General features: G+C 36.7%; 1 protein-coding gene across 3 annotated transcripts in view; it reads left to right on the top strand.

The window, feature by feature from the left end:
• The window catches only part of PALS2 (protein associated with LIN7 2, MAGUK p55 family member), a 46,283-nt gene that overhangs the window by 29,402 nt on the left and 5,176 nt on the right, over positions 1-11,705 (top strand). For all 3 annotated transcript variants that reach the window (XM_007433091.4, XM_088150686.1, XM_025169741.2), the window contains 6 exons: positions 1,518-1,649; positions 3,131-3,230; positions 3,597-3,665; positions 7,232-7,393; positions 7,846-8,048; positions 10,411-10,539. In XM_007433091.4, coding sequence (XP_007433153.1) covers positions 1,518-1,649; positions 3,131-3,230; positions 3,597-3,665; positions 7,232-7,393; positions 7,846-8,048; positions 10,411-10,539 — 795 coding nt within the window. The remainder of the gene's footprint in view (positions 1-1,517; positions 1,650-3,130; positions 3,231-3,596; positions 3,666-7,231; positions 7,394-7,845; positions 8,049-10,410; positions 10,540-11,705) is intronic.

The raw sequence follows: 11,705 nt of genomic DNA on the forward strand, positions 1-11,705 counted from the left end.
TGGTTGACAAAGAGTTCCTGGGGAGTGGCTAATTAGCCTCTCTGTGGTGATATTTCCCAAATTATAGAAGGGTTCCTTCCGAGCTAGGCATAATACAGTCTCTGTGGCATTACTACAGAGAAGATACTCTTAAGACCCATTGGAGAAATATGCCTGCCATTATAGAACAGGGGTTATTGAAATAGCCCAGCATGTGTTGTTATGCTGTGACATTTACAGGGATATCCAAAACAGGTACATTCTACCTTTTCTTCAACAATACCCTGGTTGGACTGGCAATTTTTATGTTGTTATTTTTGGATGTTAAATCTTCCATTATTCAGATGGTAGCAAAATATTGTGCAGCAGCAGTGAAAATGAGGCATATATTATTGCAACGTCTTCACAATTATAGCCCATTTATCAATCATTCTAATGTTTTTATGTAATTTCGTAAAATCTTTTTGCAGTTTGCAGTGCTTAGTTGTATCCTATGTTTCTGGCCTTTGAATGTATTATTATTATTATTATTATTATTATTATTTCCTCTATATCTGACATGTCAACTCTCCATTGATTTAAAACCTTATATGTAGAAAAATTTTCATGCCTAAGCAGTGATAACAAAATTTTTAAAAGCCAATACTGTGTGGTTGACTGAGTTTTGGTCCATTTCCCAAGTATGAAAAGAAGAAAATAACATCTAACTGCATAAAAAGTAATTTTGTCTTTTCAGAACCATGATTTGCTGAATCAACCTAAAATGTTTTGATGAAATATTTGGAAAGTATTACTTTTGTAACTGAGTTTATGTGCTGGGGCTTTCTGTAGGCATTCCAAGCATTCACTGCTTTTCACTCATGCTTTTGTCAAAGACTGTTGGCTGTTTATAAAAGACAGTACAACATACTGCATGAAACAAAAACAACTCTGAGAACTTGCTGTAAAATGTGGAATAAAATAAATGGAAGAACTTTGAATACGCATTAAACTATATACAAAATATATTTAAAATTGTTTTGTATTAAAAAGAATTGTTTCATTGTTTTATTAATCATTTGAGATGCTTATTGCATGTAAAGGCAAGTCACCCAAACACATAAAAAGTACACTTTCTTACAACACTAATCAGGTGTAACCTTTCTGTCTACTCTGTGGGGCAAAGTTTTGTTCTGTGGCAGATGGCATAATCTTCCATGCAAGTCTGAATCTTGGCACTCTTAATTAAAATGTTGGCTTTGCTTCAGCCTCCCTTGACTGCATTCTGAGAATATAAACATCTAAAAATAATTGGGATGACTAAAACACAAATTATAAGAGTCTATGTGACTATTAGATAACAGCAGTAATTCATGTCCAGTGATTCTTACAGTTTGAATCTTTGCCAGAAACTTAACTGTATTTCAAAATTGTCCTCTGGACCCTGAATTTTGCTGAATCAAAAAATAGCTAAACTCTAAGCAACTTACAAACTTGCTAAGCATTTGTAAGTCTGTTAGAATTGTTGTTCTTAAACTATTTTTAAAATTATGTTTCAGGTATTTGTGAAGTGTCACTTTGATTATAATCCATTCAATGATAATCTGATTCCATGCAAAGAAGCTGGTCTTAAATTTTCCAAGGGAGAAATTCTTCAGATTGTAAATCGAGAAGACCCAAACTGGTGGCAGGTTAGAGATTTAATGTAAACCTTCTATGCATTAATCCAATCTTCTAATTATATATTTATTATTAAATTTATATGCCGCCCATCTCCCCCATATTGCATTTATTTTAAAAATGATATTCTGGGTGCTGCAAGGAATTATTGTGGAATATAATTTCAGACAGAAATTCAGAACTGTTACATAAAAGTGGAGCAGATCATTTGTCTATCCCTTCTATATGGTCACAATTTTAATTCTGTCTGTAAAAATATCTCAATACAAGATGGAGAAATTACCAGGCTTGTCTTGAAATCATCTACGACTACTATGCTCAGTCAGAATAACAAAATTATACAAATCCTATGGGCACACAGATGTAGTATATTTGTTTAATTGTTATGTAAGTATAGCCTAAAAGGATATTAGCAGCCCTTATGAAACTTGTGAGTAAAAAAACTTCCATGCTTTTTGGAGGGGTTTCTTTGTGCATGTGTGAACAAATATGCATAAAATCCCAAAATATGGGTCTTACATGTGCTAGTTAGTGTGAGAGATACCAAAATTACTGGTGCGCCAGTTAGGCTTGTCTAAAGTATATATTTAGGGAAGGAAAAGTTCTCGTTAGCTTAGTTCTGTGACAGGAAATAGTTAATGCCTTTGGATTTGTTCTTGGCCATCCTCCAGCATCTGCTATAAGAAAAGAATGATTAAATTATTTATGTGGACATGCTCCTAAATTTTTGTCCAGTGCATTCCAGCAAAACTAGCCTTGGGATTCTTATTATGGGAGGAACTATCAGTCTTGACATTTCAGGAGGAATACAAATGGAAGAGAAACTTTGCATTGAATTCATCTAAGCATTTGGAAAAAGTGTACCTTTCCTTTATTTCCCTTTCGCCTTCCACAGTTAGAAATTATCAAGATAAATCTGTTTCCTCAGGATATATTTGGCTTTTACAGATTGAATGGTCTGTATTAGTTAGGCAGTTTGCATTGTTTAACCTTATTTTCAGGCACAGATGTCCATGGGGTGCGGCTCAGGTGACAGAAGGTGTTTTTTGGTGTCATTTTGGCTTGCTGTGGACATCAGTATCTAAAGACTTTTAGAACATGTAAGAGATCCTGAATTTAAAGTGGATATCCATTCATACAACTGACTTAATGAAAGTACAGGGCTGGGATGAGTTTTTTTTTTTAATTGCATTTTTTAACACACATTGTTTTAGGACCAGTCAGCATAAAAACTACACTTTAGAACGTTTACTGAAAAATAAGTTTTAGTTGTTGAAAGGTGGGTGGGAAATGAGATCACTGTTTTAGAAAACCCAACTGTTCTTATACCTACACTTAATTTGTATGTTCCAAATATCACACTACTAGTGTGTTACAGTGCTTTGTATCCAACTTGCTGATGTGAACAAACTTGAACATTAAATTGCTTTTGGCTACATTACACCTTCTAATGTAAAAAATCAATTCTGTTACATGCTTAATTTGATTTCAGGCTAGCCATGTTAAAGAAGGAGGAAGTGCAGGACTTATTCCTAGCCAGTTCTTGGAAGAAAAGAGGAAAGCATTTGTTAGACGGGACTGGGACAATTCAAGTAAGGAACACAATAGTATCATTATTTGTATTGCGTTCATTCTCCAAGTTCCATACATTGTGAATAAAGGAGTGTATTAATGCTTTTAATAGTGTCCATAATTACAAATTAATAATGTCCATAATTACAAATTAAGAATCAAAACATTTTATTCCCCTGCTAATTTCTGAAGCCTTTCTGCCACCTGCTGGCACCTGGACAAAATAGAGAACAGTATAACCACAAGCCTAGATAATTTGTTACAGCTAGATAAAACAAATTTAGCAGTTACAAGGAGTCAGGGTGAAACAGTTTTTACTGAGGTAAATGAAGACTTTGTTCCAAAGTAATGTAAGAAATTGTAATTTCTAAAACGTCTGTTTTCAGGTCCTTTCTGTGGAACAATAAATAGTAAAAAGAAGAAAAAAATGATGTATCTCACAACTAGAAATGCAGGTTCGTGAATTTCAGCATTATGTACTAGAATACAGCAGAATAATTCAGCAGGAACATTTTAAAAAGTTATTTATATTCATTTAGCTTTTTTATGTGTATTCAGTTTTCGAAGCTTAATAAAAGATTCTATCTATTCTATCTTTATTTTGTGCTGTGGTATTATATCTTTTGCTCTCCAGTTGCTATACTACAAATCCAAGAAATGATAGCAAATGATATTGACCTTTTCTGAGTTTTCCTACATGTAGACAATGTGATATTCCTTGTCACTGTATATAAAAAAATTGCATTTATATTGTTTGCTAATTTATTTTATAATTCAAATAATCTTTGGACACACTGATAATTTAGCTTCTCAGATTCAGGGCCTAGTTTTTAATACTAAACTGAAATGTGGCACATTAACAATTTTTTTACTACTGTATTAAAATAATACAGAAACCCTGTGTTCCCGATTACATCTAACTTCCCCCAGATGTAATTGGGAACACAGGGCTCCTATACAGCACTATTTTTTTTAAAAAAAATAACCATGCAGTAGAAGAAATCCTACTAGAGGAAAATATTTTTTTACCCCTTGTGACAAGCTGCAGCTGTCACATATTACCTCATTCATATAATTAGCAATATTACTCTGTTGACTGATCTATGTTCACAGCATACACTCATTTGAAAACCGTTGTATGAAATTAGCTGTAGAATCTGAAGGTCCAGACCACATGTGCTGTCACCCAGAGCTTTCCCAAAATTGTCATCAGATCATAATTTGTAATGTGTCTGATATCTAATTATCTAAATTATCTAATTATCTCAAATTAATATCTAATTAATTTTAAAATTGAATTAAATCAATTGTAATATTTGGCCCAGCCCTGTCAACGTTTTCTGCCATGTCTTTCAGTGGCCAGATTGGGTATTGCTCCCCTCCTGAAAATACTTATTTACCTCTGTGCTTTCAGCAATGCTGGAAAAGAATAAATAAAAAATGGTTATCACCTTCAAAGCCCTACATGGCACAGGGCCATGTTACTTGCAGGACCATCTCTTCCTGAGGGTATCTGCCCTTCCTACTAGGTTAGATAAGTTGGGCACGCTCCAGATCCCCTCCCTTAAATGTTGCCACCTGATGGAACCTCAGAGGTGTGCATTCTCAGTGGCTGCCCCAGCCCTTTGGAACAGCCTCCCACTGAGATCAGGGGGATCTCTACCCTTTTAAGCCTTCTGGAGGGCCATGAAGACCTAGCTCTTCCCCCAAGCATTGGGTTAGGATGGGGGTTAAGCTGCAAGGATGTTTGGTCAGGCACCTGGGGAGAAGGGTAGTTTTGTTTTTAACCATGTTTTCATGAATTGTTGTGAGCCCCCTAGAGTCATTATATAAAATAGGCAGTCAAATAAGTCCTGCAAATAAATAAATAAATTCATGCCAAATTACAGTGGAGCAAAAAAGTATTTAGTCAGCCACCAATTGTGCAAGTTCTCCCACTTAAAAAGATGAGAGAGGCCTGTAATTTTCATCATAGGTATACCTCAACTATGAGAGACAAAATGGGGGAAAAAATCCAGAAAATCACATTGTCTGATTTTTAAAGAATTTATTTGCAAATCATGGTGGAAAATAAGTATTTGGTCAATATCAAAAGTTCATCTCAATACTTTGTTATATATCCTTTGTTGGCAATGACAGAGGTCAAACGTTTTCTGTAAGTCTTCACAAGGTTTTCACACACTGTTCTGGTATTTTGGCCCATTCCTCCATGCAGATCTCCTCTAGAGCAGTGATGTTTTGGGGCTGTCGTTGGGCAACACGGACTTTCAACTCCCTCCCAAGGTTTTCCATGGGGTTGAGATCTGGAGACTGGCTAGGCCATTCCAGGACCTTGAAATGCTTCTTACGAAGCCACTCCTTCGTTGCCCGGGTGGTGTGTTTGGGATCATTGTCATGCTGAAAGATCCAGCCACGTTTCATCTTCAGTGCCCTTGCTGATGGAAGGAGGTGTTCACTCAAAATCTCACGATACATGGCCCCATTCATTCTTTCCTTTACACGGATCAGTCGTCCTGGTCCCTTTGCAGAAAAACAGCCCCAAAGCATGATGTTTCCACCCCCATGCTTCACAGTAGGTATGGTGTTCTTTGGATGCAACTCAGCATTCTCTCTCCTCCAAACACAACGAGTTGAGTTTAGACCAAAACATTCTACTTTGGTTTCATCTGACCATATGACATTCTCCCAATCCTCTTCTGGATCATCCAAATGCTCTCTAGCAAACTTCAGACGGGCCCAGACATGTACTGGCTTAAGCAGGGAGACATGTCTGGCACTGCAGGATTTGAGTCCCTGGTGGCATAGTGTGTTACTGATGGTAGCCTTTGTTACTTTGGTCCCAGCTCTCTGCAGGTCATGCACTAGGTCCCCCCATGTGGTTCTGGGAATTTTGCTCACCATTCTTGTGATCATTTTGACCCCACGGGGTGAGATCTTGCATGGAGCCCCAGATCAAGGGAGATTATCAGTGGTCCTGTATGTCTTCCATTTTCTAATTATTGCTCCCACAGTTGATTTCTTCACACCAAGCTGCTTGCCTATTGCACATTCAGTCTTCCCAGCCTGGTGCAGGTCTACAATTTTGTTTCTGGTGTCCCTCAACAGCTCTTTGGTCTTGGCCATAGTGGAATTTGGAGTGTGACTGCTTGAGGTTGTGGACAGGTGTCTTTTATACTGATAACAAGGTCAAACAGGTGCCATTACTACAGGTAACGAGTGGAGGACATAGGAGCCTCTTAAAGAAGTAGTTACAGGTCTCTGAGAGCCAGACATCTTGCTTGTTTGTAGGTGACCAAATACTTATTTTCCACCATGATTTGCAAATAAATTCTTTAAAAATCAGACAATGTGATTTTCTGGATTTTTTTCCCCATTTTGTCTCTCATAGTTGAGGTATACCTATGATGAAAATTACAGGCCTCTCTCATCTTTTTAAGTGGGAGAACTTGCACAATTGGTGGCTGACTAAATACTTTTTTGCCCCACTGTACATATTGGTCCTGTTGCTTCTTGGCTTCCAATGGAAAGATTGAGGCTGTATCTCTGGAATTGCCTCATGATGTCCATACATCCTACCTTATTACGAAAGGGTGCATAGAGTGCATAGAGTTTCATTGATCCTTGGAATTATTAGGGTTGTGTGGAGTAATGATTACTTTTCAGATTAATGTTGAATCCAAAGTTGTTAGGATGGTGTAGAAGCAATATAAGCATGGTAGGAAATATTTACATGGTGCAAGACCCTAGTAACAACTTTAGTTCCTATTATATATTTATTCTCCAAAGAAATATTTTTTGTATTTAATATTTTTATTTGCTATGCACTCATATCTAAGTGCAATACAAAACATATTTTACTCCCACAACAACACTGTGAAGTTGATTGGGTTGCGAATGAGTATCCCAAAGTCACCCAATGTGCTTCATGGCCGTTGGCTGTTGGTGGACTATAATCTCTAGAGTTATGAAATTTATACAATGTTCACATTGCTTTGATTTTAACATGTACTGTCACATCTAGAATTTGATCGACATGAAATTCAGATATATGAGGAAGTAGCGAAAATGCCTCCATTTCAAAGAAAAACACTGGTCTTAATAGGAGCCCAAGGAGTTGGCCGAAGAAGTCTGAAAAACAGATTTATTGTACTGAATCCCACAAAGTTTGGAACCACAGTACCATGTAAGTTTTTGGTTTTTTTACACTGATTCATTAAACATATTTCTCTGGTCCCTGATAATCTGCATCTCAAGTAGACATTATGAAATAAGAAGGTAGTATAACAACAGGTTAAAATACTATGAATAAATGCACTTGAAATTGTGTAACTAGTTCATTTTTCTAATACTGGCCATTTAGTTTTACATGTTTGACAGTAAAATAATGTCAGCAAACATGGGCAATTGGGCTTCAAAGTATATTTACCTGGGAATAAGCCCCATTAAATACTTCTGAACATACTTTGGGATATATTCTACAGATTGGGATTTAGTACTTAGGTAAACTTTATTTAAACATTTTTATTATGGGTAGCTGATAAAAATATTTATTTTTCCAAAGACATTATTACATAAAAGCATACCTGGCAGTTGCCTTTGTATGTTGTTGTTTTGCACATATGTCAATTTGTTTAGTTACATCACGGAAACCGAGGGATGATGAGAAAGATGGACAAGCATACCGGTTTGTGTCACGAAGTGAAATGGAGGCAGATATCAAAGCAGGAAGATACTTAGAACATGGGGAATATGAAGGAAACCTTTATGGCACCAAAATAGATTCTATCATTGAAGTGGTTCAGACAGGAAGAACATGTATCTTGGATGTGAATCCACAGGTATGCTGGTGTAATACTTTAATTTTCAAGTATCAAAGAGAAAATTTTGCACCTGGCCAAATCAGAGAAATTTTAAGAGTTGGAATTTCTGTTATTCCATTAATTTGAACAGCAAGCAGATTTCAGAAGAGGACTAGGCTCTCTTTTTCAACAGGGGGTGGGGGCTGCATCATGCCTTGGTGTTGCCAGTGATGTTGCAGTTTCACCAGAGTGAGGGTCACTGATCTTTTTCCTGATTTAGCAGATCTTAAAGGCTGTTTTCACAAGGCTTAAGTGCCCATTATGGCTCTTAAACCCCCCAAGGCTGCAAATGTGAAAACAAAATAGTCTAAAAAATTCAGTCCTGCCCAATTGAGGAACCTTGCAAGTTGTGGATTTCCCAGTTGTGTCTAGAGGAGAGCAAGAACCTTACATGTTTGAAAGAGGAGCTCCAATGACTTCACTGTAAGGGTAGAATTGTTATTGTTCTTTTGAAATGCAAAGTGGCTTATGAAGACGAGCCAAAGGCCAAATGGATTGGCATTTATAATGACAGTTCTTGAGCTTACATTCCCTACCATTACTGCATTTTTGTCCACCATTTTTGACCAATATTTGTTACTGTCTCCAAAATTGTAGTCTAACATTACAACAAGATTGTGGTTGTGGTAGCATCAGATCAGTAAAGGATAAAATCTGAGCCTCTATTTCTTTCATTTTTTGAAGTTGACTCTTGGTGACTACATGGAGAAGTCCATGCCATTTTCTTAGCCAGATTTTCAGAAGTGATTAACCACTGCTTTCTGCAGCTTAGAGGGGGTGACTTACCCAAAGTCACCCAGCTGGCTTCCGGGCCTGAGGCAGGACAAGAACTCAGGTTTCTCTGTTCTTCGTCCATTGCCTTAATCACTAGACCAAACTGGCTCTCTCAGCCTCTGGAAAACTAGAGATTTAAAGTTAGTTCAGAGAGGCAGTGGTTAGAAATTGTATGTATATGCGTATATCGGAAAGTTATTTGAAAGGAACTCAATCACAATAATTAAAAGGTTGGAGAAGGGAGGGAAATTAGTATTAATTTAATTGCTGCCTTGCCTCCACTCAGTTTTGGGAGTGGTTCCCCCCACCCCTGCCCTTGTGTATCCCTCAAAATTTGATGTGTCTCTGGGCCCAAATTAGGTTGTGCAAATTCTTGGTTTAGAGGAAACCTGGGCTTTGACAGTCCATTCCAAGAGAGGGCTTTTGGGGTGGGGGGAGAGGTGCCTTTGAGTCAGTGTTGACTCCTCGCAACTACCTGAACAAGTCCCTACAATTTTCTTGGCAAGGTTTTTCAGAAGTGATTTGCCATTGCCTTCTCCCTAGGGCTGAGAGAGAGTGACTGGCCCAAGGTCACCCTGTTGGCTTTGTGCCTAAGGTGGGACTAGAACTCACAGTCTCCCAGTTTCTAGCCTGGTGCCTTAAACCACTACACCAAACTGGCTACCTTGCACTCTTTTTGATGTAATACAGAAACTTCCTTTTCTAACAAGACTTTGTCTGGACTAATTCTTTGCTATAATGTTCTTCACATTTTTATTAATTTGCTGGGTCTCATATCCATTTTTATTGCTTCAATATGTTGTATGCAAATCACTTTTTATTTGCACTTATTTTGCTTTTTTTTTAATGAAATGAATGTTAAAATATTTCTAATGCTATTTTCACTGCTCAAGTGTATACAGAAACACCTGAAATGTAATTAAGATATACTAAAAATAGTATGATTATATATATATATATCATATATATATCATATCATATCATATCATATCATATCATATCATATCATACAAGTCACTGAGTGTTGTTAGATTACAGTGGGATATAAATATAATAAATAATAAAATTCTCTTATCGTTAGTTGTTAATCATTTTGAGAAATGTAAAACAGAATTGAAACATACTAAAATTAGATTTAGAGGCCACCTTACTCTAGAGCAACTCTGGGTAGCTTGCAATTTAAGAAACAGAAAAACAATACAGAGAAAACCTGACACATCCTGACAACCATATCCCACCACCACCACTAGTAACAGGGCTCCACAAACACCCTGGGAGAACAGCCAAGTTTTTAAAGACTTCTAGAACATCATCAGGTTGGCAGCTACATGGATCTCTGGGGAGATGTAGTTCCAGAGGGTAGGTGCTGCGACAAAGCACACTTCCTGGGTCCCAATGGATGACATTGCTTGATTGAAGGGACCTGAAGCACACTGGCTATTAAATAGGGAAAAATGCATATCAGTCTGTGTGCTGTCATGAAGAACTGCATAATATTAAAGTTGCTTATGCTGATGCTGCCTAATATCCAAAGAACTGAACGGGTAACTCATTCTTTTCTCTTCAGGCGCTTAAAGTGTTGCGGACATCAGAGTTTATGCCCTATGTAGTTTTTATTGCTGCTCCAGAACTTGAAACACTGCGTGCAATGCACAAAGCTGTGGTTGATGCAGGGATTACAACCAAGCTTCTAACAGTAAGGGAAATTATTATTTTTTTAAATACGTGTGAGCAAACTAGTTTGTTTTATCAACATGATTAAAGCTATGCCTATTATACTACTGAACATCTTCAAATTCCTTTCCTTCTCTTGCTTGCCTGTTTGTAGTTCTTGCACTTTTACTAAACTTTCTAGGCATGATTGTTGCAGATTTTTATTTCATTCTGTGATAACTGCCTCATCTGTTTCAAAAAACTTGGCAGACTAGTAGCTTGCTGATGTGACGCAAAGGATGTTCCTGTTGGCTCTCAATATGTTTTTAAAATGTATTATGGATAATGGGCAAGTAATTCTTTTAATTCAAATAACATTCCTAGATTAGTATTCTAATGTAGTTACTTAATTCAAAAGTGGGACATATGTGATATTACTTGCTGGTCACAAAATGACACCTACACTTATATGATGCTGTATTTTTCCACTTCATTTAAAATTGGCCAGAATAGTATGCATTAAAATAGTAAATAGTTTGGATAGTCTCATTGAAATCAGTGAGATTGGTAAAAAGCTAATAAGGTTAATTTCAAATTCCAAATATGATTCTGAATATAATTAAATGTAGACTTAGCCTGACAAGTATATGAAGCACTACAGAAAGAGCATAGAAAATAATTTCACGAGTAAACAATCAGGCCATTTAGTTGGGCAAAATAGCTAGATAAGTCAGTGTGACAGAAGGAGATCTTTAAGGCACTCTGGTCCTCAGCTGCTAGAGCTTTATATATAAATACATGCATATTAAAATGGGCCAGGAAAAAGTCCGTTGACCAATGTAATCATTTCAGAATGTGGATAATATGGTCCACATAGCTTGGCCTAGCACAAAATATAGCTGCTTTGTTTTAACTAAAATATCTGGAACGTTTTCCAGTGCAAATCCAGTATAAGATATCATAATAAACTAATCTTGCAACAATTCTGTCTAAAGAAAGATTTCAAAGTACTTTGCAAACTTATGTGCATATTTTAAGAGTTGTACATAATTATAGGAATCTCAAGATCTAGATTGTAACCTAATTAAGAACATCTGCTGCACCTAGACAGCTGTTTGCACTTTTTCAGATTCCTGTATCATTATATTTTTAGGAATTAATTTTTAAACACTTTTTCTAGGAGCTGATCTTGCTGATTTCTAAGATTAC

The sequence above is a fragment of the Python bivittatus genome, unplaced genomic scaffold (genome assembly GCF_059951505.1).
Source record: "Python bivittatus isolate LINGU-HERP-01145 unplaced genomic scaffold, Pbiv_v1 ctg000610_np1212, whole genome shotgun sequence".
In the NCBI taxonomy this organism is placed as follows: domain Eukaryota; kingdom Metazoa; phylum Chordata; class Lepidosauria; order Squamata; family Pythonidae; genus Python; species Python bivittatus.